Raw genomic sequence first — 21,482 nt, forward strand, 5'->3', positions numbered from 1 at the left:
ACTTGTTCGCACTGACGGCGCTTTGAACAGTGGACGTTACATTTCAGATGTGTTACGACCCGTGGCTCTACCCTCCATTCGATCCCTGCGAAACCCTACATTTCAGCAGGATAGTGCACGACCGCATGTTGCAGGTCCTGTAGGCGCCTTTCTGGATACAGAAAATGTTCGACTGCTGCCCTGGCCAGCACATTCTCCAGATCTCTCGCCAACTGAAAACGTCTGGTCAATGGTGGCCGAGCAACTGGCTCATCACAAAACGCTAGTCACTACTCTTGATGAACTGTGGTATCGCGTTGAAGCTACATGGGCAGCTGTACCTGAACACGCCATCCAAGCTCTGTTTGACTCAATGCCAAGGCGTATCAAGGCCGTTATTATGGCCAGAGGCGGTTGTTCTGGGTACTGATTTCTGGGGATGTATGCACGCAAACTGCGTGAAAATGTAATCACATATCAGTTCTAGTATAATATTTTTGTCCAATGAATACCAGTTTATCACCTGCATTTCTTCTTGGTGTAGCAATTTTAATGGCCAGTAGTGTTCAAATGGTTCAAATGTCTCTGAGCACTATGGGACTTAACATCTATGGTCATGAGTCCCCTAGAACTTAGAACTACTTATACCTAACTAACCTAAGGACATCACACAACACCCAGTCATCACGAGGCAGAGAAAATCCCTAACCCCGCCGGGAATCGAACCCGGGAACCCGGGCGCGGGAAGCGAGAAAGCTACCGCACGACCACGATCTGCGGGCGCCAGTAGTGTATCTTACCCCTAGTGGTATGCGCGTCTACCTCCATACATTTGTCCTCTAGCCATCCCTGCTTAGCCATTTTGCACTTCCTGTCGATCTCATTTTTGAGATGTTTGCATTCGTTTTTGCCTGCTTCATTTACTGCATTTTTGTATTTTCTCCTTTCATCAATTAAATTCAATATCTCTTCTGATACCCAAGGATTTCTATTAGCCCTCGTCTTTTTACCTACGTGATCCTCTGCTGCCTTTGCTATTTCATCCCTCAAAGCTACCCATTCTTCTTCTGCTGTATTTCTTTCCCCCATTCTTGTCAATCGTTCCCTAATGCTCTCCCTGAAACTCTCTACAACTTCTGGTTCTTTATGTAGGTCCCATCTCCTCAAATTCCCACCTGTTTGCATTTTTTTCGGTTTTAATGTACATTTCATAAACAATAGATTGTGGTCAGAGTCCACATCTGCCCCTGGAAAAGTCTTCCAATTTAAAACCTGCTTCCTGAATCTCTGTCTTACCATTATATAATCTATCTGAAACCTGTCAGTATCTCCAGGCTTCTTCCATGTATACAACCTTCTTTCATGATTCTTGAACCAAGTGTTAGCTCTGTGCAAAATTTTCGCAGGCGGCTTCCTCTTTCATTCCTTACTCCCGTTCTATATTCACCTACTACGTTTCCTACTCTTCATTTTCCTACTGTCGAGTTCCAGTCACCCATGACTATTAAATTTTCGTCTCCCTTCACTACCTGAATAATTTCTTGTATCTCATCATACATTTCATCAACCTCTTCGTCATCTGCGGACCTAGTTGGCATATAAACTTGTACTACTGTGGTGGGCGTGGTCTTCGTATCTATCTTGGCGCAATAATGCGTTCACTATGATGTTTGTAGTAGCTTACCCGCATTCCTATTTTCCTATTCATTATTATACCTACTCCTCCATTGCCTCTATTTGATTTTGTATTTATAGCACTGTATTCACCTCACCAGAAGTTTTGTTCCTCCTGACACCGAACTTCACTAATTCCCACTATATCTAACTTTAACCTATCCATTTCCCTTTTTAAATTTTCGAACCTACCTGTCGATTAAGGGATCTGACATTCCACGCTCCGATCCGTAGAACGCCAGTTTTCTTTGTCCTGATAACAACGTCCTTCTGAGTAGTCCCCGCCCGGAGATCCGAATGGGGGACTATCTTACCTCCGGAATATTTTACCCAAGAGGACGCCATCATCCTTTAACCATACAGTAAAGCTGCACGCCCTCGGGAAAAATTACGGCTGTAGCTTCCTCTTGCTTTCAGCCGTTCGCAGTACCAGCACAGCAAGGCCGTTTTGGTTAGTGTTGCAAGGCCAGATCAGTCAATCATCCACACTGTTGCCCCTGCAACTACTGAAAAGGCTGCTGCCCATCTTCAGGAACCACACGTTTGTCTGGTCTCTCAACAAATACCCCTGCGTTGTGGTTGCGTCTAACGTACGGCTATCTGTATCGCTGAGGCAGGCAAGCCTCTCCACCAACGGCCAGGTCCATGGTTCATGGGAAAGCATCAATAATATACTGATTGAATTTAACGCCATTCTCAGTAGTGGTTCTGTTTCTACAGCGTTTTGGAGCTGTAACTTTAATTATGGACACCCTGTACATACCAACACATGTTGAAGTCGGTGTTAGTTTTTTTTTTTTTTTGTATAATTTCAGTGTGTCGCAAATTTTCGAGACTAGTGAGATCGATATTTTAATTAAAACTTTGGAATGGCATCGCAGACTTATGATTTCGTTAGACACTGAGGCACATTCTGCGACGACTGGCTACTTACTTCTGCCACATTTTCCTATCAGACCATACAGATCCAAGAACGGAACGTTAAGTATGTCTATAATGAATCTCATACGTGGTTTTCCACTCTCCTGTAATTCACCATGATTAGAATCTGCCAGGTAGGTGTACCAGCGGCGTAATCACAGATGAGATTTTATTGTGTAGGGACAGTACAGTGCCTGTCTCTTTAGAGGAAGGATCTCAGCATTCACCTGCAGTGATTTGAAGAAAATCACAAAACCAATGTCCAGACTATAGGCTGTTCCATTTCGCGAGCTCATTCCACTGGTAGGCGGCCAGGCGCCCACAGACACAGGTGGGCAGGGATGGACAAAAGGCTTAGGTACAGGCTGTTATGCAGAATACGTGACAGTCCTGTACAGGCCAAGGACACGTGGTCAGGGTTGCCCATGTGGTGCACGTAATGGGGCCGGCTGGCCGATAGTCTACACTATCTGCGCCTACCCTGTGGGACAGCCTAGTCAAGATGGTGGGTTGTGGGTTTGAAACCTAGTCTTCCTGGGTGAGTGACCAATCTCATATTTGCACCAATTCGCTGGGCTGAGAGGAGCAAGGACAGAAACATGCCCTGCCATTAACATTTATATTTCGCACAGCATCCCCATCTCCCTTTAGGCGAGTGCCGGAAAGGATCTTTTAACAAAGGGGGCTACTGACATCATAAATTTCACGTTTCTAGTCACAGTGCGAGATTCCGTCTTCTAGCGGGGTTTCCTGGGTATTGTTTTCTGTTGTAAGTGCGAAATGCCCTGCCTGAGCGTGTAAGATAACAAAATACAATCCTATCTCGTCTGGATAGTCTGTAGTTTCTAGGTCATAAGTAGCTCCGTTTCTTCGTTCCTTTATTCATTATTTTATTCACTTTCCCTCCCCCCCCCCCCCAGAACGGGGAGGTTAGCCGAAAACTGGCACCGCCATATTGGTGGTATTAAACCAAACGAAGTTAAAAACAAATTCACATAGCTTTATACAGTAAAAAAGAATAAAATATCAGGATGAAAGTGTAGTACAAAAGATTTCTTTCGGGCATTTACAATAAAAAACTAATTTAATGTTGGTGTCATTGCTGTTAAGATGATGATTTTGCAGCATCACTGTGTCTTAAAGTGGAAGGGGGCGGGGGGGGGGGGGGAGGATGAGGATAAGACGTTTAGGTGAGAGTGTGATGTGTACGTAGATACAGGACAGGGAAACGAATAGTGGGTCAGGGTGTTGACAGAGTTATTGGAAACTTGATATAAACCCTAAGAAAAAAAAAAAAAAAAAAAAAAAAAACGGGGCAGCACGAAGGAATTACCCTAATGGTTCGAAGTCGGTATGTGAGGTACATGTACAGACAAACAAATGATTACTATTTCAGCAACACTAAATAATTTATTGATCTGACGGAATTACAATTTCCTTGAGATGTATGAGTCTGAACTTTATCTTAAATAATGATAGAAGCTGGGGAAATGAATTAAAATTGTGCAACGGCTGGGACTTGAACCCAGGTCTCCTGCTTACTAGACAGATGTGCTAACCATTACACGTCTACGGTAGTGTAATGGTTAGCACATTGGCCTAGTAGGCAGAAGACCCGTGTTCAATTCCCGACCGTGGCAAAAATCTCAATTCATTTCTTCAGCTTCTGTCATTAACTAGGTAATTTATTCAAGAGAAAGAGCTTCACAAATGAAAGAAATCAATAAGGCGCTGGTCCACCGCTGACCATCATGCAAGCAGATATTCGGCTTGACAATAATTGACAGACTTTCTGGATGCCCTTCTGAGGGATATCGTGCCAAATTCTGTCCAACTGGCACACTAGATCATCAAAATCTCCGGGTGACTGGAGAGACCTGCCCATAATGCTCCAAACGTTTTCATGTCGGGAGAGATCCGGCGACTCTGCTAGGGTTTTGTAGGTACGTAGGCAAACAGTAGAAACTCCCACCACTGTCCTGGGCGTCTCCAGACACGTCTTCGGCCTGGAATCTCATTGACTGAAGTACAAATGTCGTCGGTGACGAGTATCGCATCAGAGCCTCGACGGCGTGTCTAGAGACCCCAGATAGTGATGGGATACCAACCTAACTGTGGCCTGTCATACGGCCTAGGGTGCCATTTCTTTTCCTAGGAGGATCCCTTTGGTTGTCATCCGCGCCATCCTTACAGCAAAGCAGTATGTGGACGATATTCTACACCCCGTTTCGTCGACTTTCATAGCAAGCCATCCTGGGCTTACTTTTCAGTAAGATAATGCCCGCATACAAATGGCTAGAGTTTCTATTGCTTTGCTTCCTGCTTGCCAAACCTTATATTTTCCAGCAAGGCTGCCGTGTCTCTACCCAACTGAGAACGTTTTGAACATTATGAGCAGAGCATTCCAATCAGCTCGGTATGTTCACGATCTAACGTGAAAATTGGACACGAGTACATCGAACAACTCTATCAATCAATGCCAAGCTTAATAATGTTTACATAAGAGCCAGAAGTGGACAAGCGCCTTATTGTCTTGCTTAGTTTGTGAATATCTTTCTCTTGAACACATCATCCAGTTTTTCTGAAACTGTAATCATTTTCTGGTCTGTAAATTTATATGACATTTACCGGTTTCTGTCTCAATCGGATAACTCCTTCGTTGTGAGTTGTTTTTGGTCTTAGAGTGTAAGTAAAGGCTGTGGGATCTAAGGCTATAGCTGCTTCGATGAGTATATGCCAGAAATTATTTTTGAGTCGGGAAGACAGAGCCTGTGGCAGTTTCCTCGGGATAGAGTGTGGATGGTGAAGAAGTGGGGAGAAGGTGAGATAAGTCAAGAACCAGAGAAAATTATGGTTCTACGTAAAATCACAAAGCAGTTCGAAAGCTTCTATTCAGTAATTCGTCGACCAGTCTGCTGTGGCAATAGAAGACAGCTTAAAAGGGAAAACTGATTTTTTAAATTGGACGTTTAAAAACAATCATTCGCACAGGAGATCGTTCAGACATATCATTGTATCACATTAAAAGTATTCGCAATTGCGAATAAGGACAACCATCAGCTGTAGGGTAGACTGACGGCAGTGAAAATTTGTGTCTTACCGGGACTCGAACCCGGATTTCCCGCTTATCGCGAGTGGTTGCCTTACCATTTGGCTACCCGTACACGACTCACAGCCAGACCCAGACTTCCATATGTCCTAAACAAGTCGTCTACGACCTGTACTCGTGCATCCATTATGTATATTCCCGCCCAGATCAGACATGAATGCGCTTGCCCCGTATCGGCAGATAAATACGATCTATGCTCGCATATCCAAAAGAACTTTGCGTCGTAATGAGAATAACTCAGGCACTGCAATATCGTATATCACTGGTCAGCGTGCGGTCTCCCGTTTGGAGGACATAGAAATATACATCCTTGACTTTGAGAAACTACTGAAAGACTTCAAAATAAATATGTCGCCATCTCTAGATGGTATCGAATCCCCTGTCCAGCGGAAGGTTCCGAACGACTAGGAAAACTCGCAGGTGACTCCCGAATGTAAGAAGGGTAAAAGAACGGACCTGTAAATTACAGATCATCATCCCTGACACAGGTTTGCTGCAGAATTCTTGAGCATATTCTAAGTGAGAATACAGTAAATTTACTTGAGACAAAAAAGCCTCTGTTCAAAACTCAGCACGGATTTTGAAAGCATCGCTCGTGCGGTACTCAGTTTGCACTTTTCTCGCACCATATCCTGCGAACTATGGATGAAGGACAACAGGCAGATTCCGTATTTCCAGATTTTTCGGAAAACACTGGACAAAGTGCCACACTGCAAACTGTTAACGAATATCAGAACATTAAAAATAGGTCCCAAGATATGTGAATGACTCGAAGACTTCTTAAGCAATAAAACCTAAAACATTGTCACTGATAGCGAGTGTTCATCAGAGAGAAGTTTATCGTCAGGAGTGATGCTAGGGATTGTGATAGCACCACTCTTGGTCTGACGGACACGGTTAGCAGCCGACTGCGACTGTTTGCTGATTAGGCGATAACGTACGTGAAAATGTCGTCGTTGAGTGACTGTAGGAGGAGACAGGACCACTTAGAGAGATATTCTACTTAGTGTGATTGATGGCAGCTTGCTCTAAATGTAGAAAAATGTAATTTAAAGTAGATGAGTAGGTAAAACTATCCTTAACGTTTAAATACAAGATTAGTGGTGTGCTGCGTGGCCGTCACTTCGGTTAAATATCTGGGCGTAGCGTTGGAAAACGATACGAAGTGGAACGAAGACGTAAGGTCGGTGCTAGAGAATGCGAATTGTCGACTTCGATTTAATTGAGAAAATTCTAGGAAAGTGTATCTCGTCTGTAAAGAAGACGACGTTTACAACACTAGAGTGACTTATTCTTGAATTCTGCTTTACTGTTTGAGATCTCCACCAGATCGGATTGAAGGAAGATATCGAAACACTCCAAAGGCGTGCTGCTAGATTTTTTAACGGTTGGTATTAGCGAGATGCTCCGTGAACAAAAATGGGAATCGCTAGAGAGAAGACGAGATGCTTTCAGTGAAACACTATTGAGAAAAGAACCGGTATCTGCAGAACAATCTACTACCGCTAACGTACATTTCGCGTGAGGACAGCGAAGATAAGGTAAGAGAAATTAAGGCTTGTGTGGAGGTATACGGACAGTCGTTTATCCCTAGCTCCATTTTCGAGTGAGACAGGAAAGAGAGTGACTAGTAGCAAAGAAGTTAGAGGAATTTGAGGAGAGGAGGGGACGATTTGGTCAGCTTGTGGAAAGTGTGTGTGTGTGTGTAGGACAGGTAAGACGGATATGGAAGGGGATGTGGAGGTGCATAGCTTTCTAGGACTTGCAAAGAATGACAAAATTTTGGAAATGTGAAGATCCGGCTTACTTTGCCGAAGGAGTGGATGCATCAGGCAAGGCTTTGATAGGTGTGAAGCAGAGGTTCCCAACCCGTCCATCGCAAGCGACCAGTCGATCGCCATGGCTTTATGAGTTTCAAAACCTTTGCCTGAAATCTCTTTAGATGAGATGGTTTTTCTAAAATACCAGTTTGTTGACGATTAGTGTTTCACGCGGTATTTGTAGGTAGTAAGTCTGATAACACTGTGTCGGCCTCTGTCGTCTCCATCTGCATTTTATCGACTTTAATGCTCGCGCCAAGCAACAGTCTTTCCTCTTGCATACTGAAGTTACTCGAAGCGAACTAAGTTGGCGCTGTTCTAACTTTCTTAGCTCAACTTTTCCAAAAAGGGCATGTGGAATATATTTCAAGTAAACTGAGTGCTCTTTTCTATTGTAAAGAGACTGGACTTGAAAAGAAAATACTGCGATTTCAAACTGACATTTCCTTGAAGTCAGAATACGATGAAGATAAATTTCGGAAATTTGTGAGTGTAAAAACCTACCCTAACATTGTAAAAGTGGCTTGTACGTTTTATCGCTTTTCCGGATCAACTTATCTATGTGAGGCAGCGCTTACAACGATGAACATAGTCAAATCTGGGTGCAGGAATAAACTAACTGATCCTTGTATTTCAGAATACGTGAAGTTGGATCTGAAAAAGTATTTACCAGGTTATAATAAATTTGCTTCAACATTTATGATTATGTACATTTTTTTCACATGTGTAATATCTTGAAAACTGCGTAGTATGGTTACAACTGTCGAAGCAGAGGAAATTGCTTTTTAGTTTTTTGTGTAATTAAAATGGTTAATTTTGGCTACAATGCTGTTTCGTTCTTAAAGATTTGTAAATTTTTAAGTCAGTAGATCTCTAAAGGGACTAAATTACATGAAGTAGATCTCAAGCCTAAAAAGGTTCAGCACCCCTGGTGTGGAGGATGGTGGAAGGTCCTATGAACTAGTGACAGAAATACATAATATTAGTATACCGGTGACTGCTAAATTCGCCACGTTAGATATAAAAAAAATGTATACTAATACACCAATAACAGAAACTACCACAATCATTAGAGAGAATTTAATACGTCATAACACTTAACCAAGAAGAGATAACTGAGTTAATTAATTTACTCAAGGTAACCTTAACTTTCCAGTATTTTACCTTTAATGATCAAATTTATCAACAGAAAGATGGTTTAGCCATGGGGAATTCACTAGCGGGAACTATAGCAGAGATCTTTGTTAACAACAAAGAAACAGCTTTTTTAAAAAATAATCCTCATATACGTCAAAAATAATATATTACAAACGATACGCTAACGATATTTTAATATTATTTGACGTCACAAAAGAAGAAATAAATAACTTTACAGAAATAGTGAATAGTATACATCAAAACTTACGTTTACAGTGGAACACGAACAACATAAAAGTATTAATTATCTGGATCTTACGATTTATAACGATAATAGACAGCATACATTTGGCATATATCGTAAACCGATCACTAATGATACAATAATCCTTGCCAAATCATGCCACCCTATGAGATACAAAAAAGCTTTTTTCGTCACGATGATAAATCGGTTGAATAAGATCCCATTAATGCCAGAGCAGACACAAAAAGAAATCAACATATTAAAACAAAGAGCTATATCCTATGAATACGAAGCCAATGTAGTAGAGACAGTACAAAATAAAATACAGGCACAACGGCCCAAAATACCCCAAAAAAGAATTTTCTCGAAAATGCAATATATGGGGACGATATCGGATAAAATAAATAGAGTATTTAAAGAATCAGACATTACGATAGCCTTTTCCTCGAACACTCTAGCAAGTAACCTGAGACATAGCATAGGAGATTTTAAAACTAAAATCTTCTCTACATCGGGCGTCTACAAACTAACTTGCAAAGACTGTAAAAAAATCTACATCGGACAGACAGGAAGAAATTTGAAAACTAGGTTCCAAGAACATACCACGGGAATAGCACGCAATAAATCGCTATTTGGACAACACCTAGATGCCGAGAAACACACAGAAATTAATATAGAAGAAAATCCCAGAAGGGACCCATGATGGACATGTTGGAAAATTTAGAGATCTTCCTGCAAAATAAACAGGATCCAACGGCAATTCTCAATGAGCAAATAGTAAACTGTGATAATAATTATTTTGAAATCTTCGCAAATATTATTAGTTCATGACGATACTACTTCTCCTTCTCAGCTATATTAATATTGTATGACTTTGTATATTGATACTACTTTTATTATAGTGTTTTAATTTTGTGAAGACCTACAAAGTTTAAAGATTTCCTTATGTAAGTTCTAAAATATTAATATATAATTCAGAAACAACTTTGTGGATGAATATCCGTAATACAACGAGTTATGTGGATCGACGGCAGCACGATGAAGGGAGGATTGTGGTACACCGATGCTACGATATCCAATGCCGTGCTACAGCAGACGACACTTACGAGGAGGCTACTATGACGACCGAATCCTAGCCGAATAGGCTAAGGGGCACTTGATATACTTCTTTTTCTAATAGGTTAATTTTATAACAGAGCATACACTGATTTTGAAGGTGCTGTGCAAAGATAACGCCACTGCAGAAGACTACATGGATTGACAGCAACATGACGGAAGAATGGTTACGGTACGCCGTTACCATAACAACGAACGCCGCGCAAAGATGGTATTACAGCGGACGACTTATACGAAGCGGCTACCATGACGACAGCGTCCCAACCACACAGGCTAGGGGGCGCTTGATATATACTATCGCCCACGGCAACGGCGTCCCTACCACAAAAGATAGAGGGCTCTGCTCTATCCACCAATGATGTGAAAAATGAATGGGACAACAGTTACTCGAATTTTAAATAATTGTAAATCTCTCGAGATTTAATTAGTTATAATTGTTATTTATTATTTATTATGTTTTATATTACAACTGGAACAAACTTTAAAATTTACGATTTCTTGCTTAAGCATGTAACTACCGTTGGTCACCGTGGAGGGCGTTACCGTCTTCCCACGTGCTGTTGGCCGTTATTTAAGCTCATGCAGAGAGCCAACCGTGCACAGGCAGGGTGACGACTCCAGTGAGCGACCAAATGGGTATAAAAATCTGTCTGTTTATGTAACTTTGACTAATTGCTTGTAGATTACGTACACGATTATTTACTAATATTAAAAATTTACAGTGTAAATTGCGCTGAAGATGACCCCTTCGCGGGTTGAAACCGGTTGCCGGCAAAATAAATAATGCGATTGTGACTGTCAATTTGAATAATGGATGTCACCTTTTTGTTGGACGGTTAGGAGACCGGGAGACCGTAGTAGGTCCCACATACTGCTGCCAGTTTTGAAAAATACAAATCTAGAAGTAGGTGTTGTCTCACCTTGACGTAGTACGAGACGTAGATGGCGAAGACGTTGCGGTCGTCGGGCACGGAGGGGGCGGCGACGACGGTGGAAGCGAGCGAGGCGCCCGGCCGGTTGAACGAGTCCTCGAGTGCGATCCAGTTCTTGGTGGCGCTCTTGGCGGGGCGCAGCGCGTACGTGCGCAGCAGCTTGCCGCCCGGAGCCAGCGGGCACTCGGTGCCGCTGTTCTGCATCGCCACCACGTTCTTGAACTTGCCGTTCGTGAACATGCACACGTCCACGTGCTGCACCGCGAAAACCTGCAACACGGCCGCCGCGCCGCTCTACCACTGCTCTCTGAGGAACAACAAGGTACAGTCAGAACCACCACGGTCGAGACGTCGTCGACTTCTCTCTATTAACAGATGACGAAATTTATTCGTCATTTACGAACTATTTTTGACAGCAGCTGTATTATGAGGGAAATATTGCTATTGGCACATGAAACTTTGTTCCGAACCGGGACTAGAACCCTGATATCCCGCGGATCACGAATGGTCGCCTAGATTATCTCGGCTATCCACGAAACCTCTATATGCCACACTGTGTACGCCCCTATTGCTCGCAACGTTACTTGGATTCCAGTAGCGGGGTTTATGAGACAAACGTCTTCAACGTTAGTTTTGTCCGTATAGGCTTGTAACACATATTTCACGGTGTCTGTTCTTTCAGACATGCACGCATGTGGAAGTGCACAGATAGCACAGATAATTAAGGTGACCGCTCAGGATTCGAATCCCGGTCGGGCAGAAATTTGCTAGTGTCACCAATAGCCAATATTTCCATACCTAAAATAATTCTCACTTTGCATATGGATTACGTAATATTAATACAGCTGCAGATCGTCACCAATGTCTATTCCTTCTGCTACGCAAGTATGTCGGAAGGAATACAATTACTCAAACACGCACTAAGCCCTCATATTTCTGTCTGAGTTATATTGTCTTAGAAAGAAACTAAACGTAGTTCTCATACACGGTTCTCAAGCAGGATTTTGGGAGGGTTCGTTGGTTGAAAGACAAACATCGGAACGAAAAGTACGCTCTCGAGAGCTCCCAATTTGGACTCTCCTCCGTATTTGAGTCAAAAGACTTAGAACTCGGAGAACCAGTTCTACCTTTGCAACCGAGGGGAAAAAGCGCCACAGTCAAACTCTCAGGGCACGTTCCTCACAAATACGAGACGAAAATGTGTAGTACGCCCATGGTTACCAAAACGTTTTGTTTCTGTGATAGAACTCATTTCCTACAAATTGTGACAGCACATTAATCGTGGGAAACACACAAGAATAGAAATTACCAGCATACTACCCGAAAGTATTTTTACATTAAATGTGCAAAGTGCTCATCTCTAAATAGTTACAGTCACCGCTAATACAGAATTGTTTGACGGATAAGCAGGAAGACGTGAGGTGAATCTCCACGCTTACGCTTTAATTTTTGACGGCATAGGAAGCTCTTGTGTGTCGAATCCCGATGCAGAGAGTCTTCAACCTCTATTATGGAAGGCCGCGAATCCATGACCATTACTACAGAGACATGGAGATTCATTGCGATGATGGCGGCTTGATGGATAACTCAATGCTAACAAAGAGCAAACCACACATACCGTGCAAGAAAGCGTTTCCTGTTATAAGCTGGTACATTCTGTTCGTGTGTTGCGTTTTGCTATGATTGTTATGTTTCTAGGTACTGGTTATACACTATCTGATTAAATGTATTGGGACCCTGGACACAGGACACCACATGCGGCGTTGCCACCCTTTGCCTTTATGACGGCTTCACCTCTGCTGGGAACATTTTCAATGAAGTGTCTGAATGACTGTAGAGGAAAGGCAGCCCATTCTTGCACAGGAGGAGAAGCCAGACAAAGGTGGCGGTATTGGACCCTCAATTCTGGAGCGAAGTAGACGTTCCAAAGTTGATTTATTGTGTTAAAGATGCTGCTCTATAACAGGGTGCACTGTCATGCTGATACCAACAGTCAAATCCTTCCGCATTTGGTAACTCCTTAAGCACAGTAAGGGGACTACACAACATTCTCAGGAAAAGGTACAAAGGTTGTCTTCTTCTACATCTACATCTACATCTACATACGTACTCCGCAATCCACCATACGGTGCGTGGCGGAGGATACCTCGTATTACAACTAGCATCTTCTCTCCCTGTTCCACTCCCAAACAGAACGAGGGAAAAATGACTGCCTATATGCCTCTTTACGAGCCCTAATCTCTCTTATCTTATCTTTGTGGTCTTTCCGCGAAATTTAAGTTGGCGGCAGTAAAATTGTACTGCAGTCAGCCTCAAATGCTGGTTCTATAAATTTCCTCAGTAACGATTCACGAAAAGAACGCCTCCTTTCCTCTAGAGACTCCCACCAGAGTTCCTGAAGCATTTCCGTAACACTCGCGTGATGATCAAACCTACCAGTAACAAATCTAACAGCTCGCCTCTGAATTCCTTCTATGTCCTCCCTCAATCCGACCTGATAGGGATCCCAAACGCTCGAGCAGTACTCAAGAATAGGTTGTATTAGTGTTCTATAAGCGGTCGCCTTTACCAATGAACCACACCTTCCCAAAATTCTACCAATGAACCGAAGACGACTATCCGCCTTCCCCAGAACTGCCATTACATGCTTGTCCCACTTCATATCGCTCTGCAATGTTACGACCAAATATTTAATCGACGTGACTGTGTCAAGCGCTACACTACTAATGGAGTATTCAAACATTACGGGATTCTTTTTCCTATTCATCTGCATTAATTTACATTGAACTATATTTTGAGTTAGCTGCCATTCTTTACACCAATCACAAATCCTGTCCAAGTCATCTTGTATCCTCCTACAGTCACTCAACGACGACACCTTCCCGTGCACCACAGCATGATCAGCAAACAGCCGCAAATTGCTATCCACCCTATCCAAAAGGTCATTTATGTAGATAGAAAACAACAGCGGAGCTACCACACTTCCCTGGGGCACTCCAGACGATACCCTCACCTCCGATGAACACTCACCATCGAGGACAACGTACTGGGTTCTATTACTTAAGAAGTCTTCGAGCCACTCACATTTTTTTGAACCAATCCCATATGCTCGTACCTTAGGAGTCTGCAGTGGGGCACCGAGTCAAACGCTTTCCGGAAGTCAAGGAAAATGGCATCCGTCTGATACCCTTCATCCATGGTTCGCAAGATATCATGTGAAAAAAGGGCGAGTTGCGTTTCGCAGGAGCGATGCTTTCTAAAGCCGTGCTGATGCCTGGACAGCAACTTCTGTCTCAAGGAAATTCATTATATTCGAACTGAGAATTTGTTCGAGAATCCTGCAACAAACCAATGTTAAGGATATAGGTCTGTAATTTTGAGGATCCGTCCTTCTACCCTTCTTATATACAGGCGTCACCTGCGCTTTTTTCCAGCCGCTCGGGACTTTACGTGGGACAAGAGATTCGCGATAAATGGAAGCTAAGTAAGGAGCCAATGCATTAGAATACTCTCTGTAAAACTGAATTGGAATCCCATCAGGACCTGGCGATTTATTTTTTTTCAACCCATTCAGCTGCTTCACAACCCCATGGATGGCTATCACTATGTCCTCCATACGGGAATCTGTACGAGACTCAAACGGCGGTATGTTTGTACGATCCTCCTGCGTGAAAGATTTCTCAAATGCTAAATTTAAAATTTCAGCTTTCGTTTTGCTGTCTTCCGTTGCCAGGCCAGACTGATCAGTGAGTGACTGGATGGAAGCCTTCGACCCGCTTACCGATTTTACGTAAGACCAGAATTTCCTTGGGTTTTCAGCAAGATCTTTTGCTAAGGTATGACGGTCTTCCAATTGATCCTTACACAACGCAGGAATTATCCACAGTTTCTCTGCACATGTTGTTTACAGACGAATCATGCTTTACTAGAGACGGTATTAGGTGCATCTAGGCGTATGAGAATTCACGTGCTACCATTGAGACAGTGTATCAGCGGGGACTTCCCGTTAACATTTGGGCAGGTGTCGTCGGTTTCGATTGATAGAGTCTCAGTTGCTATCTGGAAGACTTACCGGTCGTGAGTATTTTTATTACCTGCAATGCAAGTCAGTCAGTTATTTGTATGCTGTTCCTTATGGTGAAAGGATGTGTATGTGGTATATGCATGATGGTGCACCGATACACTTTCATGTGGCTCTTCAGGACCACGTAGCACGAATCTTGGACAACGGAAGTATCGGTCGTGGTTTGCCAATACTGTGGCCATTCACTAGGCCCCCCGACTTGAGCTCTTGGGATTTCATTTTAGGGTGGGGATACTTAAAAGGTTTGGTGTATCCTAGCCTTTTTTATAGTGTCGGTGAACTCCGGGAATGCATTCTGGATGGTTGTCAATGCATTCGGAACACCCTGAGATTTTTTACGTATGTGGGCACCGATGATGAGACGAGGATACACCTGTCTTCACACGAACGGTGGCCTTGTGGAGCACTTGTAATGTGTTTGTCCTCAAGTGCATATCTGCACTTCGGAGCCTCTGGAAATCTGTACTTAGTCATAATACTAGTATCGTGGAAAACAGTGGTTTCCAGAACTGTGTTTATTGTGATTATTAGCTTGTTTCATTGTCTCCTACTCAACCATTTCGTTTCTATCTGTAATGGTCAAACGTCCTATGTGTAGAGACCTACAGAGGTAGCACTAAAATATGGAAACACAAAAAACGCAACACATTAGCATGCCTAACACGGTGTAGGAACTCTTTGGCACTGAAAACAGTTCACAGTTCTCTTGGAATTGACTAATACAGATCCTGCATGGTTTTCTACAGAATCTCATCCCATTTTTCCGGCAAAATAGTGGCAATTACAGGTACCGGTTGGATAGCGATCACGCACACATATCTCCAAAGTAGACTACAAAGGGTTAATAATATTGAGATCTGGCGAATATGGTGGCCAGGAGAGACGCGAGAATTCATCTTGGCGCTCACAAACAAATTATGGAGCATGAGAGTTGTGTGACAGGGACCCTGTCGTCTTGGAAGAAATCATCACCATTGAGGAACCAACACTGTAGCACGGGATCGACCTGAACAGTCAAAAATGGTCACATAATACTCGGCAGTAACGCGACCTTGCAGAGGCAGAGTAACCGTGGGGCCCATGGAATGCCATGATATGGCTTCACAAATCATCACCGAACGCCGAGTACGTTATACTGTTGTGACGTTAAGTCGTCCAAAAATTTGAAACAGTGTGAAACAAGATTTATCCGACCAAATGACTTTTCCATTGCTCCATAATCCAGATTTTATTGTTTTGAGCACCAAGGGCATTTGAATCTCTGGTGTGGTTTCGGAACTGTAGCTGACCCAGAAGTTCCCTGCTTACGGAGCTCTTTCGTGTTCTTTTGGTGCTGACTGCGTTCGCGAGTGCGAGATTCAATTCTGCAGTGACGTTTGCAGTTGTCGTCCTCGTATTTTTCGTCACAATCCTCTAAAACGACCTTCTGGTGACAGTCAGTCAACAAACACTTTCGTCCGAGTTGTGACTTAGCGGGTGATGTTTTTCCGCTCTCTCTGTATGCTGTATAAATCTCCGATACGGTGCTTCTTGAAATACGAAACACTTCGGCTCCCTTGGTTACGGAAGCATCCACCAAAAGACCACCAAAATTTGCCCACGTTCGAATGCACTACGCTCAGACATAATGCACTTAAAAGTGTACAGAAAACTGTTTTGGCCCCGACTGACACGCGCAACGTGTTAAGGAAACTGCAAAGCTTCCTTTCGTGGTCAAAATACGACAACACAGCCTGCAGGCTAGGCTAGCATCTGCAGTTACATTCAAGCACGCGTTTCTCGCGCTGTTACACTTTTTGTTCAAGCCCACTAGATTTCAATACACGAAATTATGTTTCCTTTGGAATCCTTTTTTACAGTGAAAATGTTCTGAATCTTGATAAAATGTTGTTTACGAAATTCTCGTACATTAATACATCATATACGTTGTTACTACTTACACTGAAGTCCTGCTTCGAAGTAATGTTATGAATGTCGAAATGAAACTGACTTTTTGGTTATTTATAGTGCATAAGGCACAGTATCGTCATATTAAAATATACTACGTATTGACTTATTCGAGTGTAATAATACCTATAGTTGTACATAATCAATATTTCTCTCTGCAGTGGAGAGTGAACTGTTTTGAAGCCTCCTGGTAGAGTAAAATTAGGGGCCGGGTTGGAACTTTAACACCTTGACTGTGGCTAAACCATTGCCACATGTTGAGTTGTAAATTGTTAAGCTTAAGACTGTTGGAAGTCAGAGAGGGCACTCCGAGATAGGAAATCAGAGACACACTGCAGAGAGCAGGCATGATGTTAGCGTTTAGGTTACCGTAGGTAAACAGTTACGCTAGAGCACTGTGAATTGCAAACGCCCTCGACAACTGCCCCAGGGGGGAAGTTTCACTTCAGAGAATTAACTTGAAACTCCATCTACCTCTGAGACACTGTAGTAAAGCGTCACAGTAGATGGTCATAAACAGACACGTCTTAGCAGAGGCAGCAAGTTTGATACTTACTTGTTAAGACCGCAAAGTCAGTGATTTTACATAGGTTAGAGTGAGGTAAAAAATCGGAAAAAAACTGCTGCAACAGCGGTCACTCTTCACGAGAGGCGTCGGGGTGGGGGCAAGTGACGTAAAACAATGTTGTTGGTAATGCAAAGGCCAGAAACATACCCACCTACAGAGTGTGAGGAGGGAAAGGACCTAAACGTGACTGGCCGGAGGCATCAGCGAGGTGCACAGCCCCACGTAAGATTGGCCGATGCCTGCGAAGCGCCGGCGGGCGGGTTGAAGTGACGACTATAGGTAATAGAAATAGTGTGCTGCCACAGTCCTTTAAAAACCGAGGTTTTTTGTCTTCAGAAGTACATCCCAGTCAGATCGTTGGGACGCCAACTCCGTGTCGCTCGTCGCCAGTCTCGGGTAAGCTCCGACAAGTCTGTAATTCTGACTTTGAGCGCTGCTCTCTAAGGTTGTACTTATGTCGGTAGCGGTTGGTACCTCTGTTAGGCCTCATCCCACGGATTAAAAACTTCTATTGTGCAACCAGTTGCATCCTTTGCTTTTTATAATGTTCAGAATTAGCTTTCAGAGTAGTAATTAGTCTGATTACCCGCCAGGTTAGCCGAGAGCGCTAATGCGCTGCTCCCTGGATTCGGATAGGCGCCCTGGCCACGGATCGAACCCGCCCGGCGGATTAACGGCGATGGCTGGTGTGCCGGTCAGCCTGTATATGGTTTTTAGGCGGTTTTCCACATCCCGCTAGGTGAATACTGGGCTGGTCCCCACGCCCCGCCTCAGTTACACGACTCACAGACATTTGAAGACGTTCGCAATATTCCATGGCTTACGCTAGACGCAGACAGCTGGGGGTACACTAATTCCGTCCTGGGGGGGGGGGGGGTACGGGGTGGCGACAGGAAGGGCATCCAGCCACCCTCTGACACTAATATCGCCAAATCCATAGTAAGAAGGCCGCCTCCGCGTTGGAGTGGGCCAAAGGCCCAAGTAAAATGATGATAGTAGTAACTAGTCTTATTACAATAGCATCAATCAGATGCCTTAGTTTCTCGAGTCTCCTGTTGCGAACATCCTATCGTATTCCAAAACTCGCGCATCTCGTAGGTGCCTTGTGACAGTGTTTGGCGATGATCCGCACACTCAACCTACCATCACTAGAAATTTCTCTATCTGCAATTGCCCCTAACCGATTGGGAATTGTCGAGTGACCTGTAACTCTCTGTCTTCCCCCTATCCTATGTAAGAACATGACATTTCTCCGCGATACCCGTCCCTCCATGAATACGTGTCCAGCAAAGAATGAAGGCGCGCTTCTGTGAAGTGTGGAAATTCGGCGGAGAAGTTCTTGCAGAAATAAAGCTGTGAGGGAAGACTTTGAGTGATGCCACCGAAAATTATGCTTCCGTTTTCTGGCCCCGGTACGGCGCACATTTTTTCCATGGCTTCAGGGTTTCCTGCGGCCTACAGCGTGGTTAAATATCATGTAGTCCGGTCCACTGCCTACTGTTTCGCTGAAAATACTTCCATTTTCTTATAATTCGTCTTCTACCTTCAACTTTCCCTCCAAGTATCAGCTGCAAGAGTTGGTATCTTTTATTTCCCATGATATGCCATAAATATACCGTCCTTCTCTTCTTAATTATACTGGTTATTTGCGGGACTCTGCTGAAACGCTTAACCAATCTCCAATTTCTTATTCTCGCCGTCCATAGTACGAGGGCGGTTCAGAAAGTAACCTCCGATTGGTCACAGTGCGGGTTGTGGGGGGAGTAGCGACGCCATCTGTGCATTCACGCACTCAACAGGTCAGTCGGCATCAAGCCGTGGTCGAGTGAACGTCGTACCTGCGCTAGTTTAGTTTTTGTGGCAGTTTGAAATGTGTGCTGCAATAGAAAACCCCGCCAAATGTGAAGTGCGTGCTGTCATAAGGTTTTTTACAGCCAAAGGATATTCTGCAGCAGCTATTCATCGTGAGCTTTGTGCCGTGTACGGACCAAGAGTTATGAGTGAAGGAGTTGTCCGTGAATGGGTACGTTTATTTAAAAGTGGACGAGAAAACGTTCATGATGAAGAGAGGAGTGGTAGACCATCATTGGTGACTGACGAACTCGTTCAGACAGTTGATGCAAAAGTTCGTGAAAATCGACGTTTCTCAATGTCGGAGTTGTCTACTGGTTTTCCACAGATTTCTAAGACTCTCTTGTATGAGATAGTGACAGCAAGATTGGGTTACCGTAAGTTCTGTGCACGATGGGTGCCCAAAATTCTTACCGACCACCACAAAACTCAAAGAATGGCCTCTGCATTAGACTTTCTGTCACGTTATGAGGACGAAGGAGAACCATTGTTAAACAGAATCGTGACCGGTGACGAAACCTGGATTAAGTACGTGAACCCTGAGACAAAAGAACAATCAAAGATGTGGGCACATTCAAATTCGCCTACCAAACCAAGAAAAGCTTCGCAAGATTTTTCTGCCAGAAAACTGATGGCAACGGTGTTTTGGGATGCCAAAGGGGTGTTGTTGGTTGAATTCATGGAACGTGGTACGACCATTAATCAAGACGTGTACTGTGAAACAATAAAAAAGTTACGACGGGCTATACAGAATAAACGCCGTGGTATGCTGACTTCCGGTATCCTTTTTTTGCACGATAACGCCCGTCCTCACTCTGCTCACAGAACAACGGCCCTTCTTGAGTCCTTCAAGTGGGACGTTATCAACCATCCACCTTACAGCCCAGACCTGGCGCCAAGTGATTATCACCTCTTCATGCATTTGAAGAAATGGCTCGGGTCACAGCGGTTTGATGACGACGAAGAGCTCAAAGATGCGGTCACAGGCTGGCTCCAGGCACAAGCGGGTGATTTTTATGCAGAAGGAATTTCAAAGCTTGTGAAGAGATACGATAAGTGCCTCAATCGCTATGGAGACTATGTAGAAAAATAGTGCAAAGATGTAGTTGTAAGATGTATATATTAAAATATTTTTATTTAACTTGGTGTATTTTTTTAAATCAACCGGAGGTTACTTTCTGAACGGCCCTCGTATCTTAAGTACTCTACGCTATATCCACGCATCGATGGTGTTTAGTTTTCGTGTCCTGCCATCTGCACCGTACAGAAAAACTGACCAAATGTAAAATTTTACAGGAGTTAGTCTTAAGTCCAGATCAAAGTCTGAAAATCACCTTTTACAAATTTTGAGGAGACCTGCCGATCTTGCGAGAACTGAAGTGTTACTTGGCTGACAGATATGCATTCTTTGGGAAGTATTGTTCCCAGATATTTAAACTTGCCAACTCTTTCTAAGGCAGTGCATTAAATGCTATGGTAAAGTTTTTAAATAAACTGAAACTGATGATAACGATTTTTGTGTTTGTAGTATTGACATTTAGGTCCAGTGATTTAATATATTCACCTATTACGTAGACTTGTTGTAAGGCGATTAGTACTCGTACCGCATCGACAGCACAGCTGTTGATTCACCTTCCGTTTACCTTAACTCACATTTTCTAAATCTCCTTCAAAAATTGGTTCCAAGTAAAGGTTGTGTAGCCGCGCGGGATTAGCCGAGCGGTCTGGGGCGCTGCAGTCATGGACTGTGCGGCTGGTCCCGGCGGAGGTTCGAGTCCTCCCTCGGGCATGTGTGTGTTTGTCCTTAGTATAATTTAGGTTAAGTAGTGTGTAAGCTTAGGGACTAGTGACCTTAGCAGTTAAGTCTCATAAAATTTCACACACACAAAGGTTGTATAAAACTGAATTGCGACTGCGTCCCTGCCTTAACCCTCTCTTAATTAGTATCAGGTAAACATATAATTATCTAATCTTACCTGCAGATTTCTATACATATTGCTATACATGAAGTGTTGTCGAAGAACCACATGAATTTTTGATGTTGTACCGGAACAAAATCTTTTTCGTAATCTATACAGGACAGGCATATATCTTTTCTTT

The 21,482-nt window shown here is 43.4% G+C and overlaps 1 protein-coding gene across 1 annotated transcript in view; it reads right to left on the reverse strand.

The window, feature by feature from the left end:
- LOC126249516 (uncharacterized) overlaps window positions 1–21,482 on the reverse strand; it is an 84,679-nt gene that overhangs the window by 34,012 nt on the left and 29,185 nt on the right. The window contains exon 2 of the mRNA XM_049951168.1: window positions 10,921–11,202. Within this exon, the coding sequence (XP_049807125.1) occupies window positions 10,921–11,202 (282 nt within the window). The remainder of the gene's footprint in view (window positions 1–10,920; window positions 11,203–21,482) is intronic.

Source organism: Schistocerca nitens, chromosome 3 (genome assembly GCF_023898315.1).
Source record: "Schistocerca nitens isolate TAMUIC-IGC-003100 chromosome 3, iqSchNite1.1, whole genome shotgun sequence".
NCBI classification, from domain to species: Eukaryota; Metazoa; Arthropoda; class Insecta; order Orthoptera; family Acrididae; genus Schistocerca; species Schistocerca nitens.